This window comes from Echiichthys vipera (genome assembly GCF_963691815.1).
Source record: "Echiichthys vipera genome assembly, chromosome: 8".
NCBI lineage: Eukaryota > Metazoa > Chordata > Actinopteri > Perciformes > Trachinidae > Echiichthys > Echiichthys vipera.
The window spans coordinates 30,056,489-30,082,640 of NC_139833.1; the positions used below are offsets into that span (position 1 = coordinate 30,056,489).

General features: G+C 41.9%; 2 protein-coding genes across 5 annotated transcripts in view; one reads left to right on the forward strand and one right to left on the reverse strand.

Annotated features, from left to right (window-relative positions):
* oxr1a (oxidation resistance 1a) overlaps positions 1-9,179 on the forward strand; it is a 180,717-nt gene extending 171,538 nt beyond the window's left edge. For 3 of the 4 annotated variants that reach the window (XM_083919230.1, XM_083919231.1, XM_083919232.1), the window contains 6 exons: positions 1,148-1,228; positions 3,132-3,257; positions 5,988-6,140; positions 6,264-6,359; positions 6,848-6,921; positions 7,131-9,179. In XM_083919230.1, the coding sequence (XP_083775356.1) occupies positions 1,148-1,228; positions 3,132-3,257; positions 5,988-6,140; positions 6,264-6,359; positions 6,848-6,921; positions 7,131-7,266 (666 nt within the window). In that variant the 3' untranslated portion in view covers positions 7,267-9,179. The remainder of the gene's footprint in view (positions 1-1,147; positions 1,229-3,131; positions 3,258-5,987; positions 6,141-6,263; positions 6,360-6,847; positions 6,922-7,130) is intronic. The other variant, XM_083919233.1, reaches the window with a different exon arrangement.
* Positions 9,180-13,457: 4,278 nt separating this feature from the next.
* Positions 13,458-25,492, reverse strand: sqlea (squalene epoxidase a; the record flags this gene model as incomplete). The annotated part of the gene is made up of 11 exons (XM_083917700.1): positions 13,458-13,650; positions 14,792-14,879; positions 15,050-15,146; positions 15,395-15,537; positions 17,763-17,858; positions 18,312-18,483; positions 19,066-19,179; positions 19,308-19,404; positions 21,614-21,791; positions 24,490-24,748; positions 25,214-25,492. The coding sequence occupies 11 exons, from the start codon at positions 25,490-25,492 to the stop codon at positions 13,458-13,460; spliced, it is 1,716 nt and encodes a 571-aa protein (XP_083773826.1).
* Between the last annotated feature and the right edge of the window lie 660 nt (positions 25,493-26,152).

Genomic DNA, 26,152 nt, shown 5'->3' on the forward strand with positions numbered 1-26,152 from the left:
GTGACTGTTAATGAGCCACCTGTGCTGTATGATACAGTGTAACATTCACTGGTCACTTCCATATGCTGACCTTTTTCATGACATTGATCTCTGAAGATAAAGGACATTTGATGTGCATTGAAAAGTCTGTGGCAGACTAGCATGCTGCTAGCTTCCCCCTTTTTCAGGGGACAAATGCACTAAGTGCTTTAACTATGTATTTTTTATTAGAGCTGTAGTTTACTGCTGAGTGCTGTAAAAAGGCACTTTGTTACCAAAATGGGATTTAAAGCCAGGCAACAAGGTGAGTGATTCTGATCTCTGTGCCCAGACAGTTTAATATTGATTCATATGTAGACCTGGGCCAGTTAACTGACCCTGTGTGTATGGTAGTATGCTTGTTTATCTCGTGCACAAGGCTTTAAATAGCTTTCCTGTAGGGAGACACAGTATATTGTTGAACGCCAACGCTCATTCAGTGGCAGAACAGAGGCAGCAGCTGTGTGTGTGGGGTGTAACTTTGTTGGAATGTAGCCATGCTCATGGATCATTGTGTTGGTCCGTCTGGATTGCAGCTCTGTGAGTTGTAGTTTTGTGGATTGTTGTTCCAGACCTGCACAGAGAGCAGGTTAATGTTTATGGACTTGGCAAGTGTTGTTGCATCAGTCAAACCTCAGGTAGGCTATTTTTTGTTCTGTGTTCCTTCCAGCATCAAAATCTTGTGGATTTCTCAACATGCTACGCGCCCAAAATGTGTTTTGGGAGTTTTTTTGCATTTCTGCTAGAACAAAATTGATGGTTCTAAAGAGTGCTTTCTGCTGGTGTGTTGTTTTCATCCTTTGGTATTAGTTAACCTAGGTGTAACTGAGCGTCTATGGTGGTGTTATTAAACATATTACACAAACATGCAAAATGAGAGTTCTCAAAAATGGCCCATCCCCTTCTGTTTTACCCACAGTAAACTCTTGCTAACAGTGGCCTTAAGCCTACGTTACAGCTACTTTCCTTAAATCTACCCTTCTATAAAGAGCAGTGCTAAGTCTGCTGAAATTGCACTACTCAGTGCACATGAATGAATACCTTCTAAACCTTTACTTTTTGCTTTCCCTGGCCAGTGATAGCTCTGGTAGAGTTCATGTTCCACCTGTTCCTGTCTTTGTACTACCAGGTAGTGTCTCTGACGGAGTACCACCGTCGGATTGATGCGCTAAACAGTGAAGATCTGCGCTCGCTCTGCAAACGACTCCAGGTGCCCTGACCAGCCCTGTCTGCCCCCTCTCTCTGCTCAGCCCAGCCCTGCTGCAGCCCTAACCAAGATGGTCTCCATAGGCTCTAGCAGGATTTAGCTGCTGCTGCTGCTGCTGATGTTGCATACTTACCTCAAAAACACATGTTCCTAATGCTTTACGTGACAGTTATGGGTTGGGTAGGTTTCATGAGTGTTTGGGCTCACAAAACCTGTTCAGAGCTTGCTCTGCAAGATCAATTGGGAATGACTTATCAAGCTTTTGATGGAAAATATTTTTATCAGTTCATTACAGAAAACTGTGTGATGAGGTTTCCATGTGACAGCAGCCTTATCTCCATGTGTCAGGCTGCTTTCCATCTTAGACCGGTTGTCATGGTGTTTTTAGTGCTTCAACCCACTAGATCAGTCGTGTTATAAGGTCATGTTAGCTGTCTGTGTTGGCTGTAAACAAATTTAGAATATATAATAGGGAACAGAGAAAAGGCTGTTTTTAGAGCAAATTCAACTTTTTCTTTGCTCAAATGAGCTTAATGTACATAATATTGCAGGACAAAGAGATGGCGGGTTGGTGAGAGGGTTAAAGTAAGACTCCCTTGACAGGGTGAATGATGTTTTCTGAGGACAATGCAGGTAGGCCCTATTTGAATGAGGTCTGAAACATGAGAGCATCCCAGCCACCAGTGGTGAAGCACTCCACAATCAGCCTCTGTTATCGAGAAAGATAAATAACCCAAACAGCCTGTTGATCAGACAAAATGTCAAACAGTAGAGTGCAAATTATTCATCGGGTTGATTTCCTATTCACTTTGCATTCTCCTCTCCCAGACAGTGTCTCTGCCCGCTCTCCTAGTTCTGCCAAACCAATCCTAGTCGTCTGGTGTTGGAGAGGTGCAGGAAGATATTCAGCTGTCATCATCAAACAGTCAGATTATCAGGGTTCCTTCACATCCCGGAAAACCTGGACAACAGTTGACCAAATTTCCAGTCAAGAAAAACACATGGAAAGTGACCAAAAAAGTGTAATGTCCTGGATAATCTTTTGTTGTCCTGGAAAATAGTTTCACCATTCTCTTTTTGTCCTTTAGTTGAGAATGAACTATTTGGCTATCTATCAGAGCTCCGGAAAACGAATAACATTGACATCTGAAAGGGCTAAGTTATGTCCAGGATCATATTAATGGTGAAATGCTAGGCTGGTTTATGGATGAGAGTATTTTGAATAAATTATGTTGCGGGAACCCTGTGAACACAGCCCAAAGTCACATGACATGGTAGCACATGCAGGTTGGATAACATTCCAACTTAAGCAGCCGGAATGCAGGGAAATGTTAGTTACATTATCCTTGAAATATAAATCTAAGTTACTGCTGGCTGCTAACTTTGGTAGTTTGTATTATTATTTTATTCTATGATCATTTGTCAGAATTTCTAAGCATGTAAGAGACGATTTTAAAGAAGAGTTATAGCCACAGCTGCACATCTTTTAAATAAGACTTCTATAGAAAGGGAAATATCTGTCATACCGGCTAGAGCATCACTGATAAGAGTGGGAATCCTTGTGTGTCAGTGTGTAGCCAGCAAACACTGCCTTTCTCATCTTGGCTGGAAACTGTTTGTTGCTGAGGTTAGGCCATGGTGAAACGTTTTCAGCTCTGTAGAGTTCATTATTTATCACTTCAGAGCCTCCATTTTGCCCTACTGTACTCCATCCCTCTCAGTGTAAAACCTGACACTGTTGCTGCTATAGATAGCCTCACTATGTATCTGTAGCCCAGTATGATGCAAAACCAAATTGTAGGTGTCTGAGAAATCCCATGAACCCATCCAGTATCAGTGCCTTTGTGGAAGCTGAAGTTCAACTACTCAGTGAATATGCATGTCTGAAATGTATCTGTGCTTATAGATCACTACCAAGGAAGAGGTGAACTCCAAGCATGGCACATCCATCAAGACAGAGCTGGAGCCAGAAACCTTCAAACCCAACCTCAGAGAATCCAGTGATCTCCTGGAGGCCGACCAGATAGAGAAGGTACAGACCGCTGGACAGACCTGTTCTAATGCCGTAGAACTGGTGATGGGCATCGCTAAGATTTGATCCAGAATACTACTCTTATCAATAATCCCTATCAGCTTGGTTCTTTTTCATTACTAAATAATTGTTTTTTTAAAAAACACACAACGTTTCTCCACCGACTCACATTAGTTGGATACGTGAAATTCTATAATGTCTCCGGTCGGAGAGGTTGAGTTTTTCACAGAGGGGATCTTTGGAGGCATTCCACCAAACCTGGACCCACGGCTGGCTCTTATAAGTAACAGTCTCACTGTTACTCCTGATGATGCTGAGGACACTTCCTAGTGCCCCCCTTTTATTTATTTATTTTCTTGAATTACGTTAATTATTTTTGCTATTAGTTTTAGTGTGTTTTTCTTTTCTTTTCTTTTTTAACTTTATCTTACTTTATCTACTTATGTTACATGTTACTCAGTTACTTGTTGTTCTTTTTGTTTTTTTATTGTGGCCGTGCCTGACGTGGGCTGTTGGGAGGGATAGTGGGATTCATGTTGGGGTTTTTCTGTTTTTTTCACCTGCAAAAAGCAATTAAAAAAAGTGGAGAAAAACATAACACACAAGGAGAGGGTCACAGTCCTGAGACTTTAAACACAGACACCTACAAACAAGGTCACAGCTATAAAGAATGCAGCCTTTACTTTTCAAACCCAGAAGCCAAGTCCATCTCTGTCATACAGTCTGTGTCTGTGGGTCATGCTGTTGGCTTGAATGCTAACATGCAAACACAAAGGACTTGCTTGTCATTTTACTTTCAAATTGGCAAATAAAAACAAACCTAACAAAGTCATCCATTCATGGAGCTCTCTTTCAGTACAAGAATATTTGTCAACCATGAACTCTGGGAATAGATGTACTGTATTTACTGTAGGGGTGGGCAATATGGCAAAAATGCCCTATCACAATATCTTTTTTACAGTAAAATCAGTTTTTTACGTAAATTTTTCTTATATTGAAAGTTACTGAACAGTGCAACCAAAGTATTCCTGATGTAAAAATAGGCTATAGCCCTAAAAGAGAAAATGTATAACAGGCCAAAGAACCTTTCTGAACAGATTTGAATCAGTGTGCCAAATACAGTGGACATCTAACAAAAAGCTGCCTAAAGCTCCTGGTGCCTCTGCTGCTGTGGTGTGACTGGTCTCCTCACTGTTTCACTCTCAGCACACTGTTTAGGACGCTGTCTCTTTAGGTGGTTGAAACGGTTACCATCCGATGTGCGCACTGTGTGTGGCACAGAAAGGCGGCCTCGCTCCTTGTTCAACACATTAGTAGTCCACTGGTGCACGGGATATTTATCTGTGTTTTTAGGCGCATATTTAACAGCTTGTTCCACACATTCTCGTTGTGTCAACGCGACGGTTGCTGTTAGGACATGGTAGTTTTGTTTTCATTTTCAGATGAGACATACTCATCACTGTCTGTAGTCGCTATGATTGGTTGAGCATGAGGCGGACTAGCCAATAGTGTGATTTGGCTGAGGGGGAAAAACCCTGATGTGTCTACAGAGCATAGAACAGCAGGGGATAGAATGTGTCCTATAGACGATACTACGATCCGTCCGCTTTGGCAGATCGTCAACACCACCTGATCCTTCACTATCGTCCACCGCTAATTCACTGCTGTAATAACCATTATACATCTACCAACCCAACAGCTTTTCGGTGGGTAGAGGAATCTATTGAGCTTGAAGAATAGTATTTCTAGACCCAATCATCAGCACCTTCGGTCATCGGACACAGAAACCAATACGCTTTGTTCGGGGGGGACAACTTTTACTGTATATATGATGAAGGTTTACAGTGGACAACATGAGACGAAACGTTTGACTTTTTTAGCTGAATTCTGTAAAATAGATAGAGTAATAATTTAAAGACATTGGCATTACGTCTCACTCATGCTGAGACAAAGACAATACCTGTGACAAACGCATGAAGCGGATGCTTCTGAGTCACTGACCTATTTATGTTGTGGTGTATGCCTGGCAGGCATTGCGGGACACACACAAACACACTCACCAAACGAGTCCCAATTGGCATTTTGACCAATAGGTTGCCAATGTGCGGCTTCCTTTAATCACCAAGAGGACAGAGCTCAGAGCTCAAGGCGGCTCACTGCAGAGCAGAGGTGAGCCAAGTTAAGGCTCATCTCCTCATGGTTTGGTTTCCAGCCTGCTGATTACACGACGGTTTCTGCTGCACCACTGGAAGATGTGCTGAACCAACAAGAAAAAGAGCAAACGGACTGATGAATTACTGGAGAGCAAGCAGAACCTTTAAAGGCCCTTGTTCAATACAGAAGAAATGGTGCTGCACACTGTGAAAAGTTGTCACTTTCATTTCATGTTTTAGTCTGTATGTTTTATCTGTCCGTTAAAATGAGGCATACGCCGCACTGCTGCTCCGGCGCCTTTGACTGCTTTATCTCCCCATGCACCACAGCTACTGTTAATCCTTCAGTCGTTCAGCAGCAGGGCAGCAGGCTCGCTCAGGGAGTGCTGGACCTCTCTTTCTCCTGAGACGGCCCTGTGTGTTTGGAGCCCTGTTACTCTTCTTTAAATGCCACGTAGTGTTAAAAGGTCACCGCAGATGTAATTGAGCGTTGGTGGCTGTGGCCTTTCTGTGTTTCATTTCCTTTCTTTTTCCCCCTCCTTCATCCTTCCTTTTTCTTTATTATTTCCCCCCACAGCTCGCCAGGAATCTCCCCCCACGGACCATTGGCTACCCATGGACACTGGCTTTTGGCACGTCGAAGCATGGTATGAGCATTAAATCGCTGTACAGAGCCATGCAGGGTCAGGACACTCCAGTGCTCATGGTTATTAAGGACAGCGATGGCCAGGTAAGCTGGTAGTGCACAGTAATATATTAATAAATCATTTTCTAATAATCCTCCGTTTGATGTAAGAGTTGTGTCCCTGTGCTGTGTGCAGCAGTCAGCTGTTCTCGTGCTTTGTTTCTTTAGGTGTTCGGAGCGTTGGCATCTGAGCCCTTTAAAGTCAGCGATGGCTTTTATGGCACAGGAGAAACCTTCCTCTTCACCTTCAATCCAGAGTTTGAGGTACATTATCTTCTTTAGTTGGAAACATTTCTGTTAGAAGGAAAAGTTCCCGCGTTTATTTTTGAAAGTTGGACGTGTAAATGTGCAGTTTTGTTAATATACAGTGTATGATCAGAGCAGAACCGACCGTGTGGCTGATAAGGTTTTGAAGCTGCACTAATCAGTTCAGTTTATATGAATAATGGATCAACTTACTACGTGTATGGGAAATGTGTCCCTTTTAGTGATGAACCTGCAGAGAATAATCAGCCTTCTTTTCACTCTTTGTTTAAATTTTTTGGTACTCAACTTTACTGTTTACAAAGAAAGTTGCAAACAGATGTGGTACACAACTAGTGGGAGCATAGTGGAGCATTTAGCAGCTGTGCAGCATGTTATTACCCTCAGACGCTTATTTGATAGTGATCAAATAATACATAACTTTAAATGAATGGTAACGCCATGCAATGTCTTCTAATCCTGTATGTGCTCTATTGTGTCTACAACAGGTGTTCAAATGGACAGGTGACAACATGTTCTTCATCAAAGGAGATATGGACTCCTTAGCTTTTGGTGGAGGAAGGTGAGTCCAAACTGCTGTTAATGTAAACAGTGAAAGAGATTAGTTTTGGCAACAGTTTGAATTATATCTAATGATACACAGTGGTTCACAGAGCCATATAAGTGATGTTGATTATCTGAAACTGTGTTTAGTTCTCAAGGAAGATGCTTCACAGAATGTAGCCCCGTTTGTGGCCCCTTCCTAAGACGGTCTGTTCTCTTTTCCTGTAGCGGTGAGTTCGGCCTGTGGCTGGACGGAGACCTCTACCACGGCAGGAGTCACTCCTGTAAAACATTTGGCAACCCCATGCTCTCAAAAAAGGAGGATTTCTATGTTCAGGACATAGAGATCTGGGCTTTTGAATAACAAAACAGTGCACCACAGGGTAAAAAACAAGCCCTGCAAAGGGCAAACCGAGGAGGAGTCCTCCTTTAGAACTATGGCAACGCCCCAAACCTAACTGCACATCACCAGGGCTCCCTAGGCCAGAAGCCAGCTATCGGATGCTTGTTGTGCGTTACTACTGCAGTTATTACGGAGCTTTTTTTCTTTGTGAAAAATTACCTTTGTGTGTATCTTGTTACAGCCTTGTGCAGCGTCTTTGCAGAGTAGGGGCAGTGTGTAAAGCAGTGAAAAGGATGGTAAAGAGACTGTCAGGTGAGGTTATGTCAGAAGGATGAGGAGAGGTAAGGGACTATCAGGCCTCCAAGAGGAAAGGACTACCGGAACTCCTCTCACCTGAGAGGAGGTGAAGATGATGGTGGCTTAGGTTTGGGACTGCTGTGAGAGGAGAGAACTGCTCTACTGGTCCAGATTGTGTATCTGAACTTTACAGAACCTCAAGGAGTCCCCGGCACCCTCTCAGACCCCCTAGAACTTTGTTCATTCAATAGGATGTTATTCACTGTGCTATCAGCCTCGGCGGACAGAGACCCAGTTAGAGGGAAATAAATGAGACAAAAGATGAACACATTCCATTACTCTTGGTGATGGTTGAGTGTCACATTTAAGTTGTGACTCGTGGTAAAACAGCAACATACGAAACTGAGCAGCAGCAGGATACGATGACACTTAACGCAGAGAGGAGATAGTCTTTTCTGGCGAGGGGTTAGACTTTTTTCATTACAGTTTTGGGTTGTCTTCTGAGGCTCAACTATAGAGTATTGTGTATTGTAGTCCTCCTGTTGTTCACTGTCATAGCACACCATCTGAAAGCACATAGCTATAATCAGATCACCCATCGTCGTAATGTTCTGTTCAGTGGGTGTACGTGTGAGTCCAGCTAACACCAGCTCCTCTCGCAGGATGCTGGCTGTACTGTTTGTAGACAGTAACGTGTTGCAATAGATTTGTGGAATATGCAAATAACTGTCCTGTGACCTCAAATACCTGCAGAGCGTGGCACTTTTGCCGCTGCCTGTCACTCTTTCAAGAGAGAAACTTGTAAAGCTTTTACGTCTTGATACACAATTGCTTTTCTGAGTATCATTTGAAAAGCCTGAGACGTGGTTAACTGTTTTACATGCATATATGACAATTATATATCAGTATATGTGATTATATATGGGTTTATATAATCATATATATTTTGCTGTTAAGTGTGACAGTGATCTATTTGTGCTGATATTTCAGCTGTTACAATATAATGTATATTATTCTGTAAATTAATGTTCAAATATTAGATTTGTTCATATATATATATATATATATATATATATATATATATATATACATGAAAGTATAATGATATATATATATATATAATAAAGTGTGGATTGGTGGGTTGCTTCTAGCACTTTAATCTGGTGTAAAAGCGTCAAGGCCAGGTTCTTATATTCTCTTAGCAGTAGCTGTACAGTCCTTTTTCGTTTAGATCATTAAGATGTTAACTGTTAGTAGAAAGCTTGCTGCTACCATTATCAATAAGGATGTGCCCTAACGCTCTGTGTGTCTAAAAAGGAGGATTACTGAGGTAGGAAGGGGGGGTTGAATGTGGCGAAAGACGGCAGCAGGGCTGGGTTTCTCTCCTCCTGTGGCTGTCAGGTGAGTCTCAGTCAGGTACAGGTAGGTATGCAGGCAGGTGGCGGGTGAAGGGAAGTGTGCACCGTACGTAACTTCCCCCCCTTAGGAGCTTTCTCCCCCCCTTTCTGGTCTTCCACACCAGTATTTGTGTCCTTGTGGCGAGTCACAAAGAATAATATGGATAATTCTTCCAATTATTTCACCAGAATACAATGTATCAGTGATGTATAAATAACAATAAAGCTGAATTAATTGTTGTAACCCGGGATATGACTGAGTTTCTTTTTTCCCTTTTTACCTGTATATTTCTTTGTTGTTGAGCCTTTTACTCATGTTAGATCCTCTCAGGTGGACACATGCTCATGGATCTTACTGGCCTAATAGAGTAATGGGGTTTAGCGTTCAAGGTGCTGGTTGTGTGTTCTTCATTTGTTACCATGGAGCTCCAGGTGTATGGAATCTGAAGTGTGCCAATTCATGCATTTTAAAAAGCCATTTTAAAACTTAATACTAAATAAAAAGATCAATACCAATTATTTGCCAATTAATAATTTAGCTGTTCAGTATAGGCAGGGGTCTGACTGCTGCTGCTCTGTAGGTTGGATTTCATTTCATTCTTAAGTTACCGACTGCTTACACATCTTTAAATTATTTAACCGAGCAGCACACTTTGAATTAAAGCAATGACGCGCACAACCAAATTCAAACTAACTGTTTTAGCAAGAAACAAATGGATTTTAAGATATAATGGGATACGCAGACACGGAAATGCACTAGCAAAAGCACATTTTATGTTTAGATTGGTTTTACTTTTATATTGTACCATTTCAATTTTTTCTAATCAATCATATCTTTTTTAATGTTAGTTAGTTGATTGTAATCACACACCATACATTCTACAGTACGGTTGCTGTACAGGTCAGGTTTATTTATACATCACATTTTAACAGCTAGGCAATTCAAAGTGCTTCACACAGAACATTTGAAAAGATTTGAAAGAAATGTATAAAATTACATAAAAATCACATAAAAGATCAGGACATTTCTGAAAAGGAATTTTCAGCTGTCAGTGCAGTACAGTCAGTTAATAAATTATTTTGTTTACTGGAAAGCAGCAGCAAACGGAAAGGTCTTCAGTCTTGATTTAAAAGAACTTTGTTCCAGATTTGTGGAGCATAAAAACTGAACACTGCCTCTCCATGTTTAGTCCTGACTCTGGGGACACAGAGCAGACCTGTCCCATGTTTAGTCCTGACTCTGGGGACACAGAGAGGACCTGTCCCATGTTTAGTCCTGACTCTGGGGACACAGAGCAGACCTGTCCCATGTTTAGTCCTGAATCTGGGGACACAGAGCAGACCTGTCCCATGTTTAGTCCTGACTCTGGGGACACAGAGCAGACCTGTCCCATGTTTAGTCCTGACTCTGGGGACACAGAGCAGACCTGTCCCATGTTTAGTCCAAACTCTGAGGACACAGAGCAGACCTGTCCCATGTTTAGTCCTGACTCTGGGGACACAGAGCAGACCTGTCCCATGTTTAGTCCTGACTCTGGGGACACAGAGCAGACCTGTCCCAGAGGGTCTGAACGGTCTGAATGGTTCATAGCTGAGCAGAAGATCAGAAATGTAATTTGGTCCTAAACCATTCAGTGATTTGTAAACCAACAGAAGTATTTTGAAATCAATTCTTTGACTGACAGGAAGCCAGTGTAAAGATCTGAGGACTGGAGTGATATGATCGACTTTTTTGGTCTCAGTGAGGACTTGAGCAGCAGCTCTGGATAAACTGCAGCTGTCTGATGGAATTTTTAGGGAGACCTGTAAAGACACTGTTACAGTAGTCGAGCCTGCTGAAGATAAATGCATGGACAAGTTTTTCTAAGTCCTGCTGACACATAAGTCCTTTAACCCTTAATATATTCTTTAGGCTGACTTTGTAATTGTTCTAATGTGGCTGTTGAAGTTCAGTCAATGATAACATCTAAGTCTCAGGCTTGGTTTGTGGTTTTAGGCATTACTGTTTGAAGCAGGGTGCTCACTTTTGATCGTTCTTCCTTGGCTTCAAAAAAAGTTATTTCCGTTTTTTCTTTGTTTAATTGGAAAAAATAAAAAAATAAATATAGTGCCATCATTGATTTGCTCGATGCATCTGCTCAGTGCTTGTTTTGAACTATAGACGCCTGTTGATATAGTTATGTAGATTTGTTTGTTGTCTGCATCGCTGTGGTAATATATGTTGTTGTTTTTCATGACCTGAGCCAGTGGCAGCATGTAGATATTAAACAGAAGAGGCCCCAGAATGGAGCCTTGGGGAACTCCACATGTAATCTTGGCCCGCTCAGATGTGTATTTACCTATAGACACAAAGTCGTCACTGTCCTTCAAGTAGGATTCAAACCATTTTAATGCTGTGCCAGAAAGTCCCACCCAGTTTTCCAGATGGTCTAGTAATATGCTGTGATCGACTGTGTCAAATGCAGCACTGAGATCCAATAATACTAAGACTGACATATTGCCATTGTCCGTGTTTGCTGTTCATTAACATGAAGTTGTTCAGCTGCTTAAAAACAGCTTTTCCAATGATTTTGCTGAGGAATGGGAGGTTTGATATTGGTCTATAATTGTTCATTAGTGAACTGTCTAAATTGTTATTTTTTAAGAGAGGCTTGATAACAGCAGTTTTCAGTGACCCTGGAAGGACCTTGATTTTGCCAAATAAAAAATCCACAGTGAAAACTCATCCACATGGTTCACCACTGACCTCTCTTAGTATAGACACACCCCACTATGGGAAATCCATTGATGAATGTTAGTATTGGTATAGCATTAGTGTAAAAAAAGATTTTTAAATGTGATTTTATGAGAAAAAATACAAATGAGCTATAACGAATCAACTCTTCCGCGTCTGTCTCCACACAGTGAAACTGACCCAGATATAAAAAGCTGCAGCAGTACCTATTCTTCTTCTTAAGTCTCGAGATGTCATCATGTTCCAGTATCCATCATCCTGAATTTCAATGCTTCAGCACAGCAGAGTGACTTCATCCATATCCAGTCCTGACTGAGAGCTAAACTGTTATGGGCAGGGCATCATTCAAACAGAAATCCTCCAGCTGGGGCTGAGCGCCATCTAATGGCCGTATTTGTTAGTGTTTGTCCAGCAGGGTTTACAAGTACTATCTTGTATATAATACCCTAACTCCCCCTGTATAATTAGATGAATAATCCAAAGAAGTCTTCTGTAAAAAATTAGGAAAATCATTCTTGTCTGTCATGATTTGTTTAATGGCCCAAGCCCGATGCAGGCCCAGTTCAACACAACAGAGCCGGACACTGGTGAATAACAGGTCAGGAGTTCCTTCAATTCACTTTATTTATAGTGCCAAATCCTAACAAAAGTTATCTGAGGACACTTTACAAAGTAGGTTTAGACCACACTCTATGACTTATTTATGAATTACAGAGACCCAACAATTCCCCCGTTGTGCACACAGTGGCAATGAAAGCCTTCACTATAACAGGCAGGAACGAACAGACCCAGCTCTATGGAGGACGGACATCTGTCTGCACCGGCGTCAACTCAGGACAAACACAACCAGTGTCATCCGCTGCCTTGGTCCTGTTCTAAGTATGACTCCTTATATCTCAGGACCGTCAAACCCAAACCTCCCTGAGGCATGCTGTATCAGGTCTTTACTGACATCCAGCAGGACTCAAATAGTTCAGGGATCATTCTTGAGTTCTGGGAGTCTCGTTTTGTCAGCTGCACTGTCAGCATGTTTCAAAGTGAGTGTAGAAACCAAAATGTGTTTCAAAAGGTTTTAAAACATTATGTAAAGAGCGACAGTATCCCAAAGGCAGCGGATGATTACTACAGTAAGAATGAGTGTGATTTCAACCAATAAAGTGAAACAGATATTTTCCTTAAGGCAAATACAAAGACAAATATTTAGACAGCTTGCTGAAATATGACATCCCCTTTATCAGTGCTTCAGATTTAACATGATGCATTTTTAAAAAATAAAATATATCATCATTACAAAAGGATTCCCCTATTAAATACAGCTCGAATTAGCTCAGCAGGGAAAATATACAGCAGAAAAGAGGCTCTATTGCAAAATCATTATTATACAATTCAGAGGCCATGTTCCACAGCAGTTGTGTAGGGTAGGAAGAATTCCAGTGTTAAATATTCAGTGTCGTTGTGGCTGGGAGCTAATGCACTGTATGCTCCTTTAACATACAGGGAAAAGTGTGGGTGAGCACAAACAGGGCTACACCAAGGCGTTGGTGAATATGTCCAAATTGAAAGAAGGCATTAAGTAGGACATTAAGACAATGACATCCGCAGTGAGGCAAATACATGTTGTTGAAAACCCTCAATGGTAAAACCACGGTTTAAGACGGCAACAGTGCCCTTTTCAGCAGGAAGGAGCATGACAAATAGGCCCCTACCAGCGTGTCTAAGTTTTGCTTTCAAATGTGCTGTGGAGAGCTTGACTTCGGTTTTTCTGTGTCCACATGTAGAGCTCCTCAGTACACCAGGTACTTGAGTTCAGAGTAGATGAGTGGGAACATGACTGTGCAGGCTCGGTACAGGATGGCTCCACTCTTGAATAACGCTCGAGGTTTGGTGCTCCACGACTCAGACTTGAAGTTGAAGTAGATTGCGTACATTGCCACGGCAAAGAAGTGTCCGAGAAGGGTCATTGGTTTGGGTGTCAACCTGGAAAAAAAAAATGTTGTTAAGTCTCTTGCATTTAAGCGCGTACTTAAATTAATAGTTTGACATTTTGGGAAATACACTTGTAGCTAGGGCCAGCAGCCTAACACAACACACTTCACTGGTCCCAAGTCCAGAACATAATCTCCCATAAAAGTACACTCGACAGATGCAGCAGAATTAGTGATGCTAGCTTTAGCATCATGCTAGCTTTAGCCTAATATTCCTGGGGCCTTGTTGTCGACTGGAGGTTACCATGGGAAAAGATATATGGTGTGAGCTTGGGAGGTGCTGATAGGTGGATTTTGGACATAGCCAGGTTTCCACCCAGATAACACACAACTGCAACCGCGCAGAGAGGAGCGAACCCTTAGTTTTCAGGTGACTAATTTGATTGATTTACAAATTTAAAACACCATCTTGAGTATTACTTGAAACACGGTATTTTCAATCAGTGGCACACTATTTCTTTTATCATAATCCTTTCTGAGTTATTACTGTGCTTCTCTCCAGGACTGTCCCCAGTTTAAAGCCAACCATGCTGAGCTGGTGCTGGCCATTGATTTCCCTTCTCTAAAAAACCTAGCTAGCTAGATTACACAGCGTGTTGTCACTGATGTCTTGGTGTTTGGTGGTAGCACCTTCTTGTTGGGCGATTTGAGGAATGTTGGTTGTAGTGTTTTGGGGTGACTTTCTGGTCCATTGTCATTTTATTTTACCTAATTTAATGGTCTGCCTCTGTAGAACGAGCAGTCGCTCAACACCCACGGACAGCTGCTCATCAGACTGCAGTAAAAATAGCATTTATAGCCCATATAGTTTCACATCTAACTCTGTTTCTTATGAGCCGCACGTTAAAATGACCATTTTTGTCAATAGTGTCTGGTGGCTTGAAAAGATCATACACTATAATGGCTGTTTCTTTTCACACATTCTTTATGCTAAGCTAAGCTAGCCGGCTCAAGTTTAATACTAGTGTACAGATGAGTGTGGTATCAATATTCTCATTCAACTCTCAGCAAGTAAGCAAAGCACAAAGTGCATTTCCCAAAATTTCAAACTGTTGTCTTAACCCAGGATCACGCCGTATTAGATGGTTTCTGCCTATCCTATGTTATTGTAGAGGACATTATTTAATGCTTACACTGAGAGGAGCCCAATAGGCCCAGCAATGCATTCTCCACCAAGCTTGAAGTACTGGAAGCAGGCTTTTCTCAGCTCATGAAGAGAATCTGGTGACAAACAAAACAAGCACATGGGCATGATGAGCATGAGAATAAAAATGACCATTAAGTGTTGCTTGAATTTATTTCACTGCACTTTTTTCACTGTTGTACTGCAAAATGATCCTTTCTGTTCCCCTGTCAGTGTTTTCCATGTGTTATTGGATGCAAAGACTCACTGTCTGTGGCTGCAAACAGCTCATACAGAGCCTGGGCCAACACGTTCACCACGAAAGAATGTGATGACTTGCGTTCCCAGTGGAATTTTTTCTTTGCCTATTGAGAAGAGAAAAAAGCATTGTAATATTGCACACTGGTCTGCAGTCTCTCACCTACGGCGGGTATAACAGAGGGTATAACAGGACAAGGCACATGTAATGCAGTAGAGGCTCCGTACATAGCTTCTACTTGCTGTCATACACTAACACAGGCCTTATCTCTTTCATATTTTATACATTAGAGAGTTACAGTTTTAATGTGAATGATTTGAAGCTTAGGGAAGGGAAAATGGTTATGTCTATTACCTGCAGCATACCCCAGTCGTCGTACAGATCTGGGATGTTCTTGAGCAGACTCCTCCAGATGAGAACGTCATTGAGAGCAACACTCATCCCTCCTCCCGTCAGAGGGTGTCTCATGTTGTAAGCATCGCCCAGGAGAACCACACCTGCAGCGGACAGACAGCCGTTTGTCTCTCATCCAAAGTACATCACCACTTGTTGTTTTTCCCCCCTCACTACTTAATGTAATAATAAAATCTTCCACTTAAGTGCCGAACACAGTGAACACGATGACGTCTGGAAGATGACTTTTAGTGTTTCTCCCTGCTGTTATTTCAGGTGTTTTCACAGTTAAACCATATGGGAGTGTTTAAGTCGACATTTTGGGGAACACTCTTTCTTGCAAAGATTTAAATGAGAAGACAACTCTCATGCGTGCCACATGGGTTACTGGGGAGCATACCTATGTTACCCGGGTCCTATGTTCCCCGCTTTGTTTGTGACCGGGGAACATCAGACCCTTTTTTCAAAATAAGGGTCCTATGTTCCCCGCTTTGTTTGTGACCAGGGAACATCAGACCTTTTTTCAAAATAAGGGTCCTATGTTCCCCGCTTTGTTTGTGACCGGGGAACATCAGACCTTTTTTCAAAATAAGTGTCCTATGTTCTCCGCTTTGTTTGTGACCGGGGAACATCAGACCTTTTTTCAAAATAAGGGTCCTATGTTCCCCACTTTGTTTGTGACCGGGGAACATCAGACCCTTTTTTCAAAATAAGGGTCCTATGTTCCCCGCTTTGTTTGTGACCAGGGAACATCAGACCTTTTTTCAAAATAAGGGTCCTATGTTCCCCGCTTTGTTTGTGACCGGGGAACATCAGACCTTTTTTCAAAATAAGTGTCCTATGTTCTCCGCTTTGTTTGTGACCGGGGAACATCAGACCTTTTTTCAAAATAAGGGTCCTATGTTCCCCACTTTGTTTGTGACCGGGGAACATCAGACCCTTTTTTCAAAATAAGGGTCCTATGTTCCCCACTTTGTTTGTGACCGGGGAACATCAGACCCTTTTTTCAAAATAAGGGTCCTATGTTCCCCGCTTTGTTTGTGACCAGGGAACATCAGACCTTTTTTTCAAAATAAGGGTCCTATGTTCCCCGCTTTGTTTGTGACCGGGGAACATCAGACCTTTTTTCAAAATAAGGGTCCTATGTTCCCCACTTTGTTTGTGACCGGGGAACATCAGACCTTTTTTTCAAAATAAGGGTCCTATCCCAGTCTGGTATTTCTTCCACATCAGTGCCGATTCCATGGCAAACAGGCCTATGTAGACCTACCCCCCTTACTCTAACAAAATGCTGAATTAAATCAGCGAAGGCATAGACTTATGCAACCGGGGAACATAGGACCCTTTTGGGGGAAAATGGATGATATGAATGATCCCAGTTACTGTCATCAGCTAGTTAGCGTAGCTTAGCACAAAGACAGCTAGTCTGGTTCTGTCCAGAGGTAACAAAATCTGCCTCTAAAGTTCACCAAGTGACACATTATATATTGTTGTTTAATATATTTTTATATATATATATATATATTATATATTAGATTTTAAATTGTTTTTGTTTAATATTTTTTAGCGCTACAGGTGGTTATGTACTGGACTATTTCTTTGCTGGGCACAGTAACTTCCTGGATTTTCCAGTGGTTGCCTGGCAACCTCACAGTGGTGACAAGCTGGTAGGCAGCATTTGTTTCAGTCCGAGTCAGACTAGCTGTTGCCAGTCCTTGTGCTACACTTAGCTAACTGTCTGCTAGCTATAGCTTAATAGCTTAGCCACGACAGGAAATGAGGAAACATCTGGCCTCGCTCTACCCGCACCATTAACAAATTATACTTTATTTATTATTTTTACACTTTGGGTTTTGTATGATTAAACAAATCAAATACCTTTTACCAGAGCCTGGTTAGCTCTTTCCATTTTCTATTGCAAGCTAAGCTAAGCGGTTGCTGGCCATAGCTTCATATTTACAGTACAGATACGACAGTTGTATTGATCTTTCCATCTACTATCCAACTCTTGAAGAGAGAGAAAGCTGTTATTTTGCAAACATTCTGTCAAATGTAAATGTCTCTGGTTAAAAAAAAAAACATTTTTGAATTTTTAAAGTACTAACAACTTTACAAAAAACCAGAAAGAGCGTGCATTTAGTATTTTAAATTTCATGTATAACACAGACTAATTGCAAATGAGGAAAGCTTTTAATTTGTGTCATCATACAGTAGTGACCGAAGCGACGCATTACTTTCCAAAACACCATACTGTACGCAAGCTGAAATCAGTTCAATAGGTGCCCTGTGGCCCTCTCCAGCAACACGGCAGTCAATAACACTTCAGTACCTGGCTTGTTGACAGGGGAGGGAGGGAGGAAGCTGGCGGGCATGGACCTGAGTCGATCATTCTGTAGTGCCACCATGAAAGGCTCCTTTAAATGCTCTGAAGGAAAGAGGGAAATAGAGAGTGCAGGTGGTCGATCATTCAGCTGGTTCTGTGGATGAAAACCCGAAGGTGCATGCTGGGCACATGCACAAGAAAGCACCTTTTCTTTTGGTGTCTGAATGCACGTTTATCAATGTATCAGTGTGACTGACTCCGCCATTTCAGCTAGACCTCTGTCAAGGTTAGCAGAGCTGCTGCTTTGATACTGTGGCTTTGATATTTCAGCTGAATAGCAGAGCATACCATGAATGTCAAATCCTTCAACTGTAGAAACTGTGGCACAGGAGAGGAAGCAGCCGGCATATATCCCTGCTATTATTAGGAGCTTTGATCATTTATCACGCTACAGGGCTCCTTCCTCTGGCCAAAGGTCATTTTCTATCCTAAAAAAAATACAAAAGAATAGAACCTCTGACATTTCTAAATAAAGTTGTATCGTATGTGTTTTACCTGGCAGCTGAGGGTGTATCTTCTCAGCCATGTACTCCGACAGGTTGCGAGGCATCTCTCCCCTGATGTCCACGAGTACTCTGGTGTGTGAGGAGGAGATCTGGTAGACGAGCACCGGACTCGGGTTGGCCAGCACCAGCTCAGCATGGTTGGCTTTAAACTGGGGACAGTCCTGGAGAGAAGCACATTAATGACTCAGCAATGATGATGATAAAATAAATACTGTGCTACTGGGATTGAAAATACCTTGTTATAACCAGTGCTTCAAAATGGTGTTTGAAATAAATAAATAAAGGTTTGTTTGTTTGCACACATTATTGATTTATTTAATACATCTCACATTAGGCTTAATTTTAAATAGAATGTATCCTTCAAATACTAGTATTTCTAGTCACACGTATCACAGATGGGAACAATTTACGGTTGCAACTATGGATTATTTTCATTAACAATTAATTACTGGTCATTATTTTCTCTATCAATTAATTAATAATTTTGTATACAAAATTTGAAAATAGTAAAAAAAAAAAGGCCATTATAATTTCCCAAAGCAAGCATCTTTGGCATCTTTGTTCTATCCCACTTATCCTCCAGAATCCGAAGACTATCGGTTAATTCAAAGAAAATAAAGATATTAGGAAAGAATTCTATTTGAGAAGCTAACACCAAACAATGTTTTTTCTTTAAAAAACAAATTCAAACAAAGTTTATTCAGTGCAGTGTGGTGACAGCGGCGACACTGGGTGGCAGTTACCTTCATTAGACATCCAACAAAGTGAGAGGAGGTGTGAGCTTTTCCAGACACCAGACTCTTTCTGAATTTGGAGAAACAGCCGTCTGCCACAACAGTCAGCGCTGCATGGATCTCCTGTAGGACAAAGATTCACATAATACACAAATACACCCTCTGCATTAAATACAGCATTTATACCCATGGGGGGAGGTGGAAAGTGGAATATAATGTTCTTTGTGTGCAGCCACGCGTCCTCTTCTTACCTTGATGTCTCCAGTATCTTTATCCTTGTACTGGACTCCGGTTACACAGCCGTCCTCTTCCTGCAAACTGGTCACGGTGCCTTCTACGAATGTGACACTGGGGGGCGTAGGTAAGCCGTTAGAGACAGGGAAACATGAAAAGAAACAAGCTACTGGAACAAAATGAAATGCCTATTTGACATGTGGTCAGAGTGCTACATTTTGATTGTTAAGCAAGAGCGATTGGAGCTGAAACCAGTAACTTTCTGTGGATATTTTCCCTAAATCCTGGCAGCACAGTGAGACACAGATGATCCGTGGTAAAGTCATGTTGATCCGTGGTAAAGTCATGTTAATCTGTAGTAAAGTCATGTTGATCCGTGGTAAAGTCATGTTGCTGTATCTCCACCTTCACAACCAATCAGAGCCGAGGAGTCCCTGACACAGTGTCAATGACTGCTCTGATTAAACTGTGAAACTCCAGATTTGGACACCAGATGTGAATTTTGAAAGTAATATATATAAATATTACGCATTTATCCTGGGAGTGTCAGTAAACTTTGGAGTTATGGAAAAAAAAGAGTTTTTTTAACATTCAGTACATCATTTAATTCAATTGGAAGCAAAAGATGTCCGTACCTGCTATGAAAACAAAAACAATGCAGTGGATTGTCGACTTCATAATTCTATACGGGGAAAATTTCATATCCATGAATCTAAATTCTCCAAATCTCAGCCAAACTTGAATCCCTTCAAAACTGAATTTCAAAGTGATTTGGAGTCTATCCAAATGATTAATAATAAGAAATGCATTTATACCACTAAATGTAATAATATAGCCCACATGTCTTTGTTTGTATCTGTGTATGCTTTCTTTAGGGCCCGAGCACCGACATGGTCATCGTTGAGGGACCTATTGTATCCCTAGATGTTTGATTTTCTGCCTTTTTATTGGATTGTGTATTTAAGTCCTCTCTCTTCCTAAGTTTACTTATGTTATGTATTTATAATTTAAGATTGGAATGTTCATTGAGAGGAGAAATGACTTCAAGTACGACGCCCAAATGTTTTACAAATGTTTGTCTTATGTTATTTTTGAAAATATTGTAATAAAGTTTTAAAATTGGGATTGTGTGTGTGTGTGTGTGTGTGTGTGTGTGTGTGTGTGTGTGTGTGTGTGTGTGTGTGTGCGTGTGCGTGTGCGTGTGCGTGTGTGTGCGCGTGTGTGTGTGTGTGTGTGTGTGTGTGTGTGTGTGTGTGTGTGTGTGTGTGTGTGTGCGTGTGTGCGTGTGTAAGCTTGTCGTTTTAAATGTGTCTTTTAAAAGGCCTAGCCTATTCTTTTTGATGCGTCTAATGTTAAACGATTTCTGCACTTTAAGGGATTGTACTGTAAATTTCGTTGTACTAGTACAATGACAATAAAGACAAATCAATTCTATTCAACAAAAAAAAGTGAAAGTCTACAGCACTCATCAAATATGAATCAAGATTCTGTCACTGTGTTGAATGTTTGTGGCATAAAGTGTTTTCAGAAATATATTTGAGCCGTTTCCTCCAGCCAGTCAGTTGGTGGGCGGGGCTTTCTCATTTTACAGCTAACAGTAGGAGCACACAGGAGGGCTCTGGGAGCACGCAGGAGGGCTCTGGGAGCCCACAGGAGGGCTCTGGGAGCACACAGGGGGGCTCTGGGAGCACACAGGAGGGCTCTGGGAGCACACAGGAGGGCTCTGGGAGCACACAGGGGCAGAAGATGGAGGTAGACAGACATTCATTTGCTCCTCTCTCATTGTACTGTCAGGCTATAGTGACAGTTTCAGCAAATGAAAACCACCTAAAATTATTTTCATATGAAGTTTCAGCTTTATGGCCTTTTCAGACAGGTCTTACCAATGAACCATTATTTACTTTTCTTAAAAAGCAGTATTACATTAAACCAACTGATAACTGTGTAAGTAGTATAATTCTGAAATGCATACTAAACTACCTGAAAAATCCAATCTGATCAAACAAAATGTGATAAGACTTTACATGTCATTTGGCCTTTGAGTCTTGTGACGGTCAGTCTGATTCATTTACAGAATAACCCACTTGTGTGTTTTCACAGCTCATGTGAGCAAATCTAACATGCTGTACTTTCACTCGTCCTGTGGATGATCAGAGCTCACTCTTGAACAAACCACCCATGTAGTTTGCCTTTGTGGGGCAGAATAAATGAGTAACGTGTGAACCACAGATTTGAAATTATACTCCTTCCTGTTCCTTCTAACCCTCAGTGCTGTCAAAAATAAGGTTGTTAGTTGGTCAGCTGGCATCTGGACTCTACTCACTTGGGCTGCGCCATGGCACTTCTCCTAAGGCCCATGATGAATCGACCGTGATGGAAAGCCCGTCCACAGTGGACGCTGTCCTGCCCCTGAGGGTAGGGGATCTCCACCTCTGTGCTGCTCTCTATGTCATGGATCACATAGCCGTTCACCAGATGGGCATCCAGACCCTCCACTGAACCTGAGGGCAAACACACACAACAGATGAGTTTCACAGCACAGTCACTCAGTCTGCTGCTGTGGACGTACAGTAGATCCCATTCAGTGCATACCAAGCCCCAACCACAGACACTTCCAGGTTGATCCAATACTGAAGTGCCAAAAACTGCAGTTCTCTGAGTGTCCACTAGAGGTAGTTTGCACAATAGAGCAGTTTCTCATTGACCCCCATGTTAATAGATCGTTTTCACAGCATAATTAAACCTGTTTAAGGCCTGGTACAAAAAAACATTTGAGTCTGTATGTTTAGCTCATATCCCCATGACAACACTGAGGGGGGTGAATAACTAGTTTTTATTTTATTGGAGGTTAAAGTTTATGAATAATTAGGAGCGTGGTCTCTTGAGTGACAGCTAGCCTCTGGCCCTTACTTCTGCTTAGAGGTAAACGTCAGCCAGATGGACGCATCTCCCTCCCCTCAACGTCACATACATGCCCTTTTTTGGTCAGAGGAAATGAGGCGGAGTCAAAGTCTGACAAGATGGAGACTCCTGTAGGCGAGGACGATTGGATCAGGTTGAGAAAACGGACCTCGACGGAGACGCTACATCCATTTTTTATACAGTCTATGGTGCGTACACACACAATGGAAGAAACATCTGATATGATGACTGAGTGAAACACATAAACCCATGACTCCATATTATGGCTGGAATGGAATTATTCTAGATGTGTTTTAATTATTTTTGATACATATTTCCACAGATTCATCTGGACAAGTTTGGTACCTTTAGACACTGTGATATCATCAAGAATTTAAAATAAAAGGCTGTAGATTTGAACCATTTATGGCTGTACAGCATGAGGTTAGAAAGACTGGTTTAAAGGGTTGATTGAAAACCAATATTTTATGGCACGTTTTTATTTATTTAACATTTTACCAACAAATGGCACCTGCAAGATGGCCATTTTGAAAAAGGGATACTGCATCAATATTACAGAAAAGAAATGAAGACAGGATCTAAAAGGAGTATCACCGTGGTATTAACAGATTTGTTTGTTTGCGTGTGATGAGATATTTAGGATACTCCTCCTGAGAGGATTGCATAGAGATTCTGCCTTCATTGGCTAAATGAATGTGCTGCAAATAGTTCTAAGCACACATCATCTGCCCACTTACAATTTACACTGAGTTAGGCACGCTGGGTTCACTTGTTATTTGAAGAAATTGAATTACAAAATCAGCCAAGTTTGTTTTGGGTGATGTAACTGATGTATGGAACCCTTTTCATGAAGTACATGGAGATGACTGCAAATTAAAGCCGTCATCGCATACAGAATCTCCTTATTAAAACTATGCTGATAACAAAGTGAAATGTTCATATATCATATGTCGTTCCTAGAGTCTCCAAAAGTAGAATGGGAGGCAGAGCCTTCAGCTACCAAGCTCCTCTCCTGTGGAACCGACTCCCAAGTGTTGTTCGGGAGGCAGACACTGTCCCCTTATTTAAGAGTAAACTTAAAACTTTCCTTTTTGATAAAGCTTACAGCTAGGGCTTACGATAAGACTTTATTCTGCTTAATTATGCTGCTATAGGCCTAGTCTGCCGGGGGATAATACTTTTCCAGATACTCCGAGCTTCTCTCCTCGTCTTGCAGGTCTCTGCTGATCGTGGTGGTGCCTGCTGCCGTGGTCCTACATGATGCTTCCTGCTGCTATTATCACTGTTACTCATATAAACTATCACTAGTTTAATAAAATCTGTAGCTTAATCGTAGCTGCTATTGCCACTACTCATCATTGATCATATTTACCACCATAATTATCATCATTGTCATATTCTATCACCTTAGCTGTGCTTGTTTCTACTATTCTGCTGTATTAACTGCCATAACATATAAGTCATATTCACATTACTATAGATATTATTATAGTTACTGGAAGTGTGTCTGTCTCTGTCTTTGTGTCTGTCTTTGTCTCTCTCTGTCCATCTGTGTGTCTTTTCTCTCTTTCTCTCTCCTTTTCTTCCTCCCCAACCGGTGCAGACAGATGTCCGTTCTCCACAGAGCTGGGTCTGTCTGACGTTCCTGTCTGTTATAGGGAAGGTTTTCGTTGCCACCGTACTCTACGGAGGAATTGTTGGGTCTATGATTATCATAAATAAGTCAAAGAGTGTGGTCTATACCTACTCTGTAAAGTGTCCTGAGATCACTTTGGTTATGATTTGACACTATAAATAAAATTCAATTGAATTGAATTGAAGTAAAGTGGGGTTCAGGTTCAGAAACAAACATCATCTGATCTGTGTCATCGGGACTGTGGGTCTGGTGTGATTGACATGAGCAAACAGCCAAACAACCATCACCTGATCCGGATTCAAAGATGGGGAACTCTGATTGGTGCACAGAAATATGTGACATCACTGTTTCTAACTGAGCCCTGCCCACTTCAAAAAAAACTAAACTCTAAACTTTAAAGTGTGTGTGTGTGTGTGTGTGTGTGTGTGTGTGTGTGTGTGTGTGTGTGTGTGTGTGTGTGTGTGTGTGTGTGTGTGTGTGTGTGTGTGTGTGTGTGTGTGTGTGTGTGTGTGTGTGTGTGTGTGTGTGTGTGTGTGTGTGTGTTTATCGCTCATAGTAAGAAGCTGGTGGAGAAAATATATTTCAGGGCCTTTAAACTTGGAACAAAGCTGATTACATCTGCAGGTGCTTCGGTCACTGACCTTCCAGACCCAGCTCTGTCAGAGCCCTAAATCCTCCGGGCTGCAGCAGCTCCCCCACTATCCTGTCAGGCTCCTTCAGGTCCCTCTCCACCACCGTCACCCTCCTCCCGTCCTGGGCTAGAACGGCCGCCATAGCTGAGCCCAGAACCCCTGCCCCGACTATCACCACGTCTGGCTCCGGGGCCGCTGAGGGGCCACCGGCTGAGGCACCCTGTGGGCCCGAGGACTCTGTATCTACTCTTTTCCTCGTTCTCCGGCTCTGGAAACAATGGAGTGGAGACACATTACACTCTAAAGTCCAAACTGGACTGTGAGGCAAACGAAATGAACAGAAATGCTGCTTCTTTGTTAGTATACTTGTCTAACAATGCTTCATCAATTCACAGCTATATCTCTCAGATTTCAGTTAGTCTTTGGATTAACAAATATGCATGAATATTCAAACCATCTTTAGAAGCTCAGAAATGCTTCAATGAAATGAAAGAATAAGAGGCCATGCGTTTTTACAGAGATTAGGCTCACTATATATGATTTATCATTATCTATCCATCACAAATCTATATCAAGTTTCTTTATAAAGCACATTTAAAGTTGACCAAAGTACAATATGATAACAAAATAAAAGAATATATAACAAATATGCACTATAAGAAACTTTAGACGGACGGAAAAAAATGTTTAGTCTTCATCATAGGCTGACATGTATCCACTGGAGTTTTCTCACCTTTTTACACTTGTTCTCCGCTTTCTCGCTCCTCTCTGATGAAGTTTGGGGGATCACATGTTTGATAACGGGTAAAAAAGACAAGAGGCTCAGAGGCCAATGCAGTAGCTGAGAGACTCTGAGCTTCTGGATATGAAAGTACCTGACATATGATAGCAGCAGCCCGACCAGAAGGAACAAGGCTGCGGCCATCACCAGCTCTTTGTGAGCCCAGGCCAGGACCGTGTTGGATTTTTTGTAAAGGTAAGTGAAGCTGGCTATTCCAAGGAAAGTCCACATCTTTTTGGATTAAAAAAAACACAAAAATAATAAGACTAAAAAATCAATGAGATGGTGAAAGCACAGGTGAGACACGCGTTTCTTTAGGCGGACAGAAAATCAGCATGGAGTTAGTGCTGCCGCTTCATGCTGCTCCTCAGGTGCTCCTCACACAGTCACTCAGAGCCGAGAGGTACCGCCGAACTCATCACAACTTGTTCAGACGGTCGCTCGGATGCTGATGAATATTTTATGATAATAAGAAACTCGGACCACTTCGGATTCGGTGTTTTCACGTCCCGCCTCCTCCACAGGTCAACCCTCCAATCAGGAGTGACGCGCCGGTGAGCAGAGCTCACGCTATCTGCTGATTGGAGGGCGGCGCCGGCACCGGGCCAGCCCTCGGCCGCTGATTGGACGATGTGTTGGCAGGATGGTAGTATGATGTGATGTCAGTGGAAAGGTGCGCGTCTCGTTTATTGAACAGACAGACCGCTGAAGGAGAGGGGGACCTGCTGCACAGATCGTTCATGTCAACAGAATACACCACTCCGCTGTAAATCCGTCTCCATGACATTACAGCTGCTTTCCAGCTACATCAAGAGATGCCACGTTGTTACCATGGCAACTTCAATTGACCAAAAATATCGCAATTATGTAGAACTCTATATTAAAGTATTT